Source organism: Osmerus mordax, chromosome 12, assembly GCF_038355195.1.
Source record: "Osmerus mordax isolate fOsmMor3 chromosome 12, fOsmMor3.pri, whole genome shotgun sequence".
Taxonomy (NCBI): domain Eukaryota; kingdom Metazoa; phylum Chordata; class Actinopteri; order Osmeriformes; family Osmeridae; genus Osmerus; species Osmerus mordax.
The window spans coordinates 2,198,061-2,209,722 of record NC_090061.1 but is presented as its reverse complement, the minus strand read 5'-3'; the positions used below and the strand labels follow the sequence as shown (position 1 = coordinate 2,209,722).

General features: G+C 49.8%; 1 protein-coding gene across 1 annotated transcript in view; it reads right to left on the bottom strand.

The window, feature by feature from the left end:
- Nucleotides 1-1,314: 1,314 nt before the first annotated feature.
- Nucleotides 1,315-11,662, bottom strand: part of rapgef2b (Rap guanine nucleotide exchange factor 2b) — a 57,193-nt gene continuing 46,845 nt past the window's right edge. Inside the window, exons 17-26 of the mRNA XM_067248067.1 lie at nucleotides 11,179-11,390; nucleotides 10,886-11,009; nucleotides 10,401-10,424; nucleotides 8,858-9,081; nucleotides 8,401-8,571; nucleotides 7,958-8,107; nucleotides 6,159-6,351; nucleotides 5,494-6,014; nucleotides 4,865-5,274; nucleotides 1,315-3,774 (exon numbers count right to left, since the gene is read on the bottom strand). Coding sequence (XP_067104168.1) covers nucleotides 4,904-5,274; nucleotides 5,494-6,014; nucleotides 6,159-6,351; nucleotides 7,958-8,107; nucleotides 8,401-8,571; nucleotides 8,858-9,081; nucleotides 10,401-10,424; nucleotides 10,886-11,009; nucleotides 11,179-11,390 — 1,990 coding nt within the window. The 3' untranslated portion in view covers nucleotides 1,315-3,774; nucleotides 4,865-4,903. The remainder of the gene's footprint in view (nucleotides 3,775-4,864; nucleotides 5,275-5,493; nucleotides 6,015-6,158; nucleotides 6,352-7,957; nucleotides 8,108-8,400; nucleotides 8,572-8,857; nucleotides 9,082-10,400; nucleotides 10,425-10,885; nucleotides 11,010-11,178; nucleotides 11,391-11,662) is intronic.

Below are 11,662 nucleotides of genomic sequence, written 5' to 3'. Positions count from 1 at the left end.
TGTCATTTTATCCAAAACACACATGCTAACCCCTTTGGTCATTTACCCCAAAACACACATACTAACCCCTTTGGTCATTTCATCCAAAACACACATGCTAACTCCTTAGGTCATTTACCCCAGGTTTTTGGCACCTTGTTTTCTAGATTGAAGGGTTTAAGCGAAACCTTTTTTCGGGGAGGATATCGTATTTCTTCCCCCCACTGTGACTGATGGAATGGAATCGCCTTTGAATATCCAGTGAAGCCTATGACTACTTCGCTCGGTAGCAACGTGGATATTTTGGACTTTTCTTGAAGTTCCACAGCAGCCGGGAGTACGCTTGAGTTTAGTGGTTCCTTGTCTGGTGAAGTGCTACTTTTATCAGGCTCGATAGTGAAGTAGCTAGTTATCAGCCTACGACAGTGAAGTGCTACGTTTATATTAGGCTACGATGGTGCAGTGTAGTGCTAGCTACGTTATTATCTGGTGTAGTGTGCTATGCTGACACCTCATCGTGCCTTTGGAACACACACGTCCAGACAGGCTCGCCTCTGATCATCACTGACACAGCAGGGCCTCATTTCAACCTGAAAAAGACAGGTGTGTGCGCACGCACGCACTCGTGACTGAAAAACTACAGCCGCAACTTTTTCCCACAACACAACAGGGAAATGTGACACCAGCCCCTTATTTCACCGATAAGGTGTGTGCGTGTGTGACAGACAGGAGACCAGTCACAGTGACAGAGGGAACCAAGGCTCTCCAGCATGTTTTATTCATAACGACTGGAAGGAGGTGGTGTTCTGCTTTATGGTGACTGCTACCAGGAGAAAACTGGATGTCAAACCCCCGCAGCCAAATCCACGTCTCGGGAGAACTGGCTAGCTGGCTGCGTCTCTGGAGCTAGCCTGCTTCTGAACGGGTCGCTCATATACATATTTATTTGCCTATTTTTATTAAGTGTAGTAGAGTAATAACATGGTAGTTGATACAAAATAATATGTAGGCTATTAATATGTGTGGCCTGTTTGTCGTTTGCTACCTGACATACTGTACATCTGGTGGTTGAGGTTTCTTCCCCGCTTAAATCATAGGTTTTAATTTTTAACTGCTACTTTTGGTTAAGTAAAAGGTGGTTAATGAAGTCATACATGAACCTATTCATTCAAGTGTTCTAATTCATATTGAGTATGCTATTAGCTTACTCTTCCTCAATTTGAGGGATTTGGGGAATAGCGTTTGTGTGTAAACTACCTCCCTCTGTATTCAGTCTCCACTCTGCACTCTGATGGCAAATATAGTAGAATATAAGTAGAATAAAAAATAATGCAATTGGAGAGACTTATGTTTTTATTAATTCTGACAAACATTGCTGTCAGATAGAAAAGTACGAGAGTTACACATTTCAAGTTGATTCCAAGTCTTATCTTGTGCAAACACTAGATGGTGTATGGAAAATGTTTGAAGAGAACAGTTTTCTGAAAAGAAGAAAAGAAAAAACAAAGAAAAATAAATGCTGGAACAAAGAAGTGCATTTAAACCTATGAGTTGATTCCTTTTGTAGTATTTATTGATTACCAGCTTCATACGAACTGGATGTTGAGGCATAAACATAGTACATTTCAACAAAAATATAACCAATATTTACAATTATTGTATTAAAAATACAAAATAACAACCATACATACTCCACCAATTGTCTTTTTAAAAGACATACAGGTAAAAGCAGTACAAGAAAAGTATGAAGAAAAAAAATTCATCACCAGCTAAATGTACAGTTGTGACCAGACATCACACATCAAATGTAGCAGTTCTACCTACTACAACTACCTTATGCTTGTACACTGTGCAACTTTTAGAACTTGGCCTGCTAATATGCACACTCTTCAAATGACAGTTGATGACAGTTGATGATGCATGTTACCACAGTATTACAAACGCATTATCGACAATCTATCTGCAGCCATTAATAAAAGAAACATAAAAAATAAACAAAAATACAATAAATGAAATTATTATAATGTAGTTCCAGAACACAGTGGGCAACACTGCACTCTTGTTTTTCTAAGTCTAAATCTAACTGCTGATCAATGTGATCAGTGCGATGCAGCGCAAACAGAAGAAAAACATAAAACTAAGTGATACTTTTTTTCACCATTTGATTACTAGTATTTCTGAATGGCAGACTTTAAATCAAATGTTCCTGTCTATAAACTTCATCACCGGAGTCGAACGAGAAGAAACAAAATGAACAGAAACACAAACATTTTCTTCAGTCGATGAATATGGATCAACAGTGGAACCAGGTAGCTCTACAGTACGTTAGCATCACCTGCTAATATACACACCCACTGAATTGATTCCTGTAACAGATGTGACAAGTTTCTTTTTCTCTTCCCCTAACCAGTGACTAGCAGGATGAGTAGGAACATGGGAGAAGCAGGGCGTCTGCGGTGGATAGCTAGACCCCACAGGAGGAGGACAGGCAGGTGAGGGGACAGACTGTGCAGCACCATAGAAGGATCTGGGACCCGATTCTCCTGGCAGGATGAAACCACCTCTGTGCTTCTCGGTCACCGTGACGACGGGCATGTGGTTTAAGGAGGGACCCGGGTTCTCTACTTCAGCTGATTGGCCGGAGAGCCAGGTATGATAGAATGACCGTCAGGTGACCTTACTAGATATGACTGGTTTGTATCGTGACATACATAGGATCTAAGTGGGCCGACTCTGTCGCCCAGCCAGAACACTAGTCTAGTGGAGACAGAGGAACTGCACTGCCCTGTAACTATTCAGGTCAGGATGTAAATGACCGTTGCGTTGCGAAAAAGACCACCTCGGAAACAAAAAAAGCTGACTGCCCATATGTCTCTGTGTGTGTGTGTCTCTGTGTGTGTGTGTGTGTGCGTGCATGCACGTATTGGCGACCCCCTACTGATTCCTACTCCAGTCAGCTGTGGTTTGAAGCACCACTAAACCATCGTTGAACATTTAACACTGAGCCTGTGTTTCCAACACTCTTCCACAGATCTGTGTTCTGAGTCCGGGGGGAGGTGGTCCGAAAACAACCCAGGCCGTCGCTTTCTCCTCCTCCCCCAGAGTGTAATCATTCTGGAAAGACTTCCTCCAGAAACATCGAACAGGAAGTTGAGGGAAAAAACCCTGCCCTCCCAAAAAACAACCAATCAGTGTCAATTTGATCAATGTTTTTTTTTCTTTTTTTCTCTCATAACCGGAGTCCATTTTGTTCTCGTTTTACAAAGTAGAAAATGAAAAAGTGCAGACAAAGCTCAACACGTCATGATGCTGTTGTGTTAGCAGGTGAGTAGGGAGATCGGGGGGGAGGAAAAGGAGGCGGGGAGGGGGGAGTAGTCTAGGAGGGCTGGTCCGTTACCAACGGCGTCAGGGGCGTGTGACCGCTGGCGGGCCGTTGCCGGGTTTGCCCCGGAGGAACAGGTTCCACATCTAGCGTCTATATTGCCAAAGTGCCAGGCATTTTTCTTTTTAGTATTTTCTTTTGTTTTAAATCCTCTCCACCTCTCATCTTCTTCACAGTATGTTTTGCATGCAGGGTCCTTCAAACCCCCACGATGCTTTAAGGCCGGGTGGGAGACGAGCATGTAGACGAGGTGGAGCAGGGGAGGCACGCACGTCACTGATGTCTGTCTGGCCGACGGGCTGTCTGGCTGTCTGTCTGGCTGTCTGCCAGCCTCTCTCTCCCTCAGAGACAGGACTAGTGCAGAGCACACCCTGAGGTGTGTCAGTATCAGACTGCAGACACCTGCTCGTCCTCTGCAAGGACAGACAGGAGGAGAGAGAGAGGAGGGAGAACAGGATTAGTCTTTAGGACTCTCATTCAGGAAGCACCAGCAACCCGTGTCTGAAACTTCCCTTGTTTTTTGATCTGAACTCATCATGCTATCAGACACTAGGGCAGCTAAACACATTGGATCAATATCTAGGAAGAGGATTTGGGAATAGCTCAGTAGTAGAGCTGACTGCAAATAACTGCAGATCAAAAGAGGCTGCAGGTTCAAATCCCTCTGTAAGCTAAATAAATAAATTACAATTCAAATGGGATTTGCCCCACTTGCAACTAAGTAGGATTTAATGATGGTTCCAAGAATGAGTAGAAGACCATCGGCCACAGACACCTTCTCTTAATGCAGCATCTCATCTGTAGTCATAACCACTTTTTAAAGCCCCATATTAAATCATTGCATATTTATAAAGCATCAGCAGAACCTTATAAACGATTTATGAAGGTTACAAAAGGGCCCTGAAGATATATTCTGTCAATATTACTTTTGGAGACAAACGCTTGAATAGAAATATTGATCGGAGCACATTAGCAGAACAATCACAGAAATGAGACTAACTACAGGACATGACATCATTGTGCAGTGAAGTGAGGCCAGTGTGCGTCGCCATAGAGACGTAGGTGCATGAGTGCAAGCAGGACAAACACAGAGAGAGAGAGATCAGAGAGCCTGTCACAGAGAGAGAGAGAGATAGAGAGAGAAAGAGAGAGAGGCAATGTACCAGTAGTAATGGTGACCTTTTGGTTCGATTATGATGACTCGTGCACAATGAGATGCCAGTGAGGTCAGTGGTCAGGGCAAAAGTCCGAACCATCTCAATACAGGAAGTGAACAAAGAACTAATGAAGAGAATAATAGGCACAACAACAAAAAAAAGCTGAAGCTTTCAATCGAAAACTTGAGTTCAGATCCTGTACTGAGGCGTTTAGGAGTTAAGACCCGCCCCCGGACGGTGCTCGGTGGGGATGTGAACGTGAGCAGCAGTGTTCATGTGTGTGGCGTCTCCTCTGGGGGGGGCATGCACGTCGAAGAGGCTGGAAGCCTGAGAAATCAGTGTTTACCTTCCTTGGGGAGGGGACCTGCCTGTTAACCTCCGACTCTCAGCGCCTGGGGGGCGCTGACTTGTATGTGGCCCTGGCTCTCGGCTTCCTCAGAGAGACTAGTTTGGGAGACAAGGACTCACCCTCCTCTTCCTCCTCGGGCTCGTGGTCCTCGCCGGCCGAGCGGGCGCGGGGGACGCCGGGGGCCCGCTGCCTGGAGCCCCCCTGCTGGGCGTGGAGGTGGGAGTCGGGAGACTGGGTGACCATGCGCGAGCGCTGGAGGGCCGTGGTGTAGTCGGGGGGGCGGCGGGCGGGCTGGGAGGGCGGGGCGGAGGGCGAGGGCTGCTGCGCCTCGGGGAAGTCGGACACGGTCAGCGCGGTGTAGCCGGGAGGGGTGGGGGGCGGGTCCCTGTAACGGCTCTCCTTCCGTGCTGGGGGGGGAGGGAGGGGGGGGGTTGGGATTTAGTCACAGGACTGGATTATCACTTCATAACTTAATATTATTCATAACTTCATTCATAACGTAACATAAAATACAAACGATGAACATTAAATGTTTACAACTGGTCAGAATGCTGAGTCAGGGCTTCTACACTGATTCTCCATGAGGAAACCCCAGGAGGAGAGAGAGAGAGGGTGCTTCCACTCACAGAGCAGTCCCTTCCCCCCTGTGGTGATGGGGGAGGGCGAGGGTCTCCCCTGCTTGGCGTCCTCCGAGCCCGTGGAGGTGATGCTGCTGGTCTCTCCGTCTGCGTTAACGTCCTTTCCCCCCCGCCTCTTGATGGTGCCCGTGTCCCCTTCGGAGTCCTCCCCCCAGTACGCTGCCGATGACGACGACGAGCTGGCCGACGCCCAGCTGCCCCGAGCCTGCGCCGCCCACAGCCCCGCCTGCCCCCCCAGCAGGGCCTCGGGCCCCCCGTGGGGCAGCCCCCCCAGGCACCCGCCCCCCCCGCCGAAGGCCAGCGTCTCCCAGCTGCGGCCCTGCTGCATGGTCTGGATGTTGTCGTGGGAACCGGAGGAGCAGGAGGTCCAGGAGCCTCGGCCACTGTCCGCGGCGTCCAGGGACACGCGGTCGCCCTGGTCCTGGGTCAGCTCCTCCGAGCTGGGTGATGACATCACCGTGGGGCAGCCAGCGTACAGGCCTCGACACTCATGCACCGACGAGTAGGAGCTGGGGGGAGAGAGAGGGGAGGTCAGTCAGTCATCCATTACACAGGTCACTGAATCAGCTGTTACTGGGGGAGGTGAGGTACGGGTGGTGAGGTATCGGAGGTGAGGTATGGGGGGTGAGGTACGGGAGGTGAGGTGACCCTACCCGAGGCTGTACTGGTCGGGGTCGGTGGTGGCTCGTCTCTCCAGCCTGGGGCCCCCGGCGTGGGCCTCTCCCAGGGCCCGCAGCCTCCTCTCCTCCTGGGCCATGTCGAACGACGAGTTACTGACCAGGCTGGAGCGGGACGAGATCTCACTGTGACCCGAGTCTGAGTAGGAGTCAGCCATCCTGGGGTAACCTGGAGGAGGACGGGGTCAAAGGTGACATTGTTAAACAGGACCCTCATTCTATTATCCCAAGGTTGCATTTCGTGCAAAGTTGAGAAAGGACAAGTGGTTTAAAACATACAACGCAACATCAAATGAGAAAGCCTGTGTTTGACTGGCAAGCTCTACAACTAAACTACAGGAAGCCTCCTTCAGGATCAGTGAAGACTGAATTAATAACTCAACCACAAAGACAAGACAGTGCACAGGAAACGTTTCATCATTCAGGAAGAGAAGGGCTAAACCACAGACCAGTACAGCAGACACACACACACAGGTCCAGATTCAGAAGCACTTCCCGGAACGTGACCGGGTGGGTAGTGGTCCAACACAGCCCCCTCCCAGCCCTCTATCATTCTCTCCCTCCCTCCCCCAGTTCTCCCCCCAGCTCTCCCCCCTCCCTCCTCTCCCATTAACACTAAGGAGGGCAGCTCCAGGAAGGGCATCTCCAGGGAGGGGAGCTCCAGGAAGGGCATCTCCAGCCTTCATAACTCTAAACCAGCTGCACTCTCCCTCCTGGTCCAGCCTCATCCACATGCAGGATGCTAACATACGGCCGGCGGTCAGGGAGGGCACACACAAGCTCTGAGATCCCATTCAGAAAACTGCAGGGTGCCACTCCAGGCTACATAGCTAGCTAGCTTAGCATCAGCTAAGCTAGCTTCACACACTCAAACACTCCCTCTCCCACACATACATTATCTGAGGCCCTCTCCAACACACACAAACTCTCTCTCTCTCTCTTTCTCTCTCTCTCTCATACACACACAAACACACAGTGCACACACTAAGCAGAAGAAGCAGCACTAGTGAAGCGACTGTTGTGTTCTACCACTACCAGCAACACCTCCCTGCAGTAGCTACAACTAGGGTCCCCAACCAGCATAGCAGGGCCCCTGGGAATGCAGGAAGGGGTCGTTTGAGGTCACAGACTTGGGTCTATAAACCCCAGATCTACAATCCCCAGATCTAGAAACCCCAGATCTAGAAACCCTAGATCTAGAAACCCTAGATATAGAATCCCCAGATCTGGAAACCCTAGATCTAGAATCCCCAGATCTAGAATCCCCAGATCTAGATTCCCAACCCCTGGTCTGGACACCCCTCTGTAGATGAGAGTTCATCTATTTGATCCAGATTCTGTCACGAGGACCAGGCAGTGTATTCCTGCATCCACAGGGGGTCCCAGTGCTCTACACCAGCAGGGGGTCTGTCAGTCCTGTTACCTGCTGTGGTGGACGTGGGTTTGGGGGTAAAGGTCACCCTCCTGACCCCTGGGCCCAGTCTCCCCCGCCCTGCAGGACACGTGACAGGGAGCACGCAGTCAGACTGGGGGAGCGGGGGGGGAACGTGGGCAATTTGTACTTTCGAGACACACCCCAACAGTGTCTGTGTACGTGTCTCTGCACACACACACACACAAACATCCCTGGAACGCTGGACCTTGAATCCTAGCCTTTTGTGTTTCCAAGCATGACGCAACAATGAGGAGATTCCGGGGCCAGTTTCACCCCCCGTCCACCAGGTGTCAGCGGTGAGGCGGGGTGTGTCAGGCAGGGAGCAGGATGCCAGGCTTACCCTTCTTAGGGGAGCTGTGGGGGGAGGTGGGGGGGGAGGAGAGCTGGGAGGAGGAGTTGGACGCAGCGTCGTCTGGCTGTCTCTTCTGCCTCTCGCTCGCCTCCTCCGACAGAGACAGGATCTTCTTCAGCGACTGAGGCGAGCTTGTGCCTTCCAAACAAACACAAACACGTTAGCGTTAGCGAGCGCGGTTAGCCTCGGCCAGGAAGGAGGCTTTGTTGACAGGATTAAAAACGCTGCTACATTGTTCCGTCTTTCTCTTTCTTTTTTACATGCAGTCCCCCAGACAGCCTCCAGGTGGTGCTAACTCCACCAAAACAGACTTGGCTCAAAGATGCTCTGCTTACTGGACAACAAAGCATCCATCACCCAGTCAAGACGACCCCCCATCCAGTCTCCTCCCTGTGTGTGTGTGTGTGTGTGTGTAGGGGGGGGGGTCTCACCGAAGGGCGGCAGGTCTTTGACGGGGACTTTCTTGCGGGAGGGGTAGAGGGCCACGGCCGGTACCTGGAGGGCCTGGCCGCTCTTGGTCAGCTGACCCCGCTGCTGGGACGCCGCCCTGGACACTACCGGAGACGTGTCCGGCCTCTTCCTGTCCCCGGAACTCTTGGGCACTAGGACCCAGACGCCAGGTGGGCGGTTAGTAGACTTCGAAATGTGCTGTCGTTATGTTTTGTGTTATTATGTTCATGTATTCATTCTCTTATACAGAGAAGTAGTGTGCCTTATAATGTATTGTAATTTAAAGTAGTAATAACGTATACATTCCCTTACACAGAGAAGATGTGTGTGTAATAACATATTGTAATTTACAAGAATAATACCATATTCATGGACTTCTACAGAGACAAACGTGTGTGTTACAATGACATTTTATCCCCCCCCCCCAGTTGTACTCACAGGTGTTGACGGACGGCTCACACTGCATGGACAGGGTGTGCAGGCTGTCCTCGTTGGTCTCCAGGTTCAGGTGGGACAGGTACTGCTTGACCTTGCGGGCCATCTGCGCGTCCTCGTACAGCTTCTTGGCGTTGAGGAAGGAGCTGCGTCGCACGCGCTTCTTGTGTCCGCCTGTCTGGGTGACGTCCAGTACCGCCGCGTTGGCACTGCCCTGACTGAGGGACCTGGACACAAACACACACACGCACACACACACACACACACACACACAGGGTTCGTACACCAACACACACACGGTTTATACACCAATACACACGCGCCCATACACACACACACACAAAAAACAGAGGAGGTAGAGAGACCATTATCAGATTGATGCTATTTGTGTGAGTGAGTGAGTGTGTGTGTGTGTGTGCGCGCCCATATGCCTGTGACTAATCCAGAGAGAACTCTACGGGTGGAACCAGTCCAAAGAAGGAACGTGGTATCGTTTCATTTTTAGACTCATGCAGAGGGGCAGGCTTCATGGCTCTACTCTCAGTTCTGGAACATTCCATGCATTCCAAAAGGGGGGGTCGGGGAGTCAAACAGGCAACAGGGTAGGCTGGGAAGGGTTTCTAATGAAGGAACATAGTCTCTAGTTTACATAACTGTGGCCTGAGTCAGGGGTGTAGTAAAACGTTCTTTCAAAAGCACGTGGCGGGTTTGGAAACTGCACACGAGCTACACTGTTGATGTTCTGTAGTGAGTAACATTCTGAACGTTTCAGAAGGGAGGCCACAAGAATGTAAAGCAAGACTAGCTTTCGATGTGGTGCTGACGCCGATGTTTAACGCTTTGTGTTGAGGTAGGTACTGCGCGAGGAGAACTTCAAATAATGGCAAACTGAAACTGCAAAATAATAGAGTTTGCATGCTGTTAAAAGTGTATTAGAGTGTATCAATGTATCAGAGTTGAATACATTGATAATGATCACTTTTGCTAGTAAATGTTTCTGATATTAGTTATTTTTTGTAATATATTTTTCATTTGGCAGAAGCACACAGGTTTTGCTTGTGGGAGAAAGTAATACCGATCAAGATCTTTTGAGTGATAAACACAGTTCCTCACAGAATGTTCTTGTCAGTGATTCCAGATGTGTGCAGAGGCCCAGGTATTACATTTAGTCATTTAGCAGACGCTCTTCTCCAGAGAGCAACTTACAGTAAGTACAGGGACATTCCCCCCGAGGCAAGTAGGGTGAAGTGCCTTGCCCAAGGACACAATGTCATTTGGCACAGCCAGGAATCGAACCGGTAACCTTCAGATTACTAGCCCGATTCCTAACCGCTCAGCCACCTGACTCCCTCTAGCAGAAGTGATCTTCCCATCGTTCTAAGCCTTAAAGCTTGAGGTTGGAAGTGTTAGCAGGGTGTCAAACTAAACCGGTTAATCAAAACAAGGCTTGCGAAAAGAAGGGAGGCACATATATGAGCGGATAACCATGGAGGGGGGGGGGGGGGGGGTCGGCAAGAGAGCAAAGGTCATAGGTTAGCCAACTCACCCTAAACTCCTCCATTTCTTCTTCCTAGAAGGGATAGCCATGAACAGAGAAGCGAGGGTGCAAAGATTGGACGGAGAGAGAGAGGGAGAAAGACAGGGAGAGACAAGCTTAGGACAGGAAAGACTACCAAGACCACCAAAGATGTGTCACCAGAAGCCCCATGTGAGAGAGACCAGAAAGACACAACAACAACAACAGCCGGTCTCTCGACCCGGAAGTGACATCACAGAATGGGACAAAACAAACACACTTTTACAGCAGCACCGTGATTTGAATGTGAATGAGGAAGTGGATGGGAGAGGCTGCTTGGCACAGCTGAGGAGGGGGAAGCATGTGCTGGGAACTCTGACCAGCCTACAGTGAACTAACCCCCAGAGACGGGTTAGTCCGTGGGAAGCCTGTGAGTCCTACAGTACAGGGAGCGTGAGGGGAGATTAGTGTGGCCTGGGAACATGGAGGTTCCTGTGTGTGTCTGGACAGGTCACCTGGTTCTGAACATGAGAGCAGGATCCATGTTGACGGAGCCCATACGGCCCACGTGACGGATCTCCTTGGCGATCATCCTCAGCTTCTCAAAGTTCACCAACCCGTCCACCTTCGAGTCATTACCTGAGGGACGAGAGGAGAAAACAGTTGTTATTTTAGTTTTATTTTATTGTATTTTATTTCATTGTTTGTTGTGTTGTTGTATATTTTATTCTTTATATATCAAAACCAGGCTCTCCAACGCAGAAAAGCTTCCCCACAGGTTGAAGGCCCAGGACGTCAGGATACATACCTTCGTGCAGGAAGGTGAGGTCCTTCTTGATGACGGGGAAGAGAGGGATGATGGGAGGCTGGAGGTTCTGGTTGTTGAGGACGTTGCGGTACTTGGCCATGTTCCTGGAGGGGTCGAACAGGTCCTGGAGGTCCCCAAACAGCTTCTCGTACTTACTGGGAAGTTTCTCCCACGTGCCCCGCAGTCTGGAGACTGGAGCCAGGTTCAGACCGCTGAACAACCACAAACAGACCGCACAGTCAATACACTGCTACGAGAGACTGTGGTCATGGTCAATACACTGCTACCAGAGACTGTGGTCATGGTCAATACACTGCTACCAGAGACTGTGGTCATGGTCAATACACTGCTACCAGAGACTGTGGTCATGGTCAGTACAGTGCTCCTAGAGACTGTGGTCATGGTCAGTACAGTGCTACCAGAGACTGTGGTCATGGTCAGTACAGTGCTACCAGAGACTGTGGTCATGGTCAGTACAGTGCTA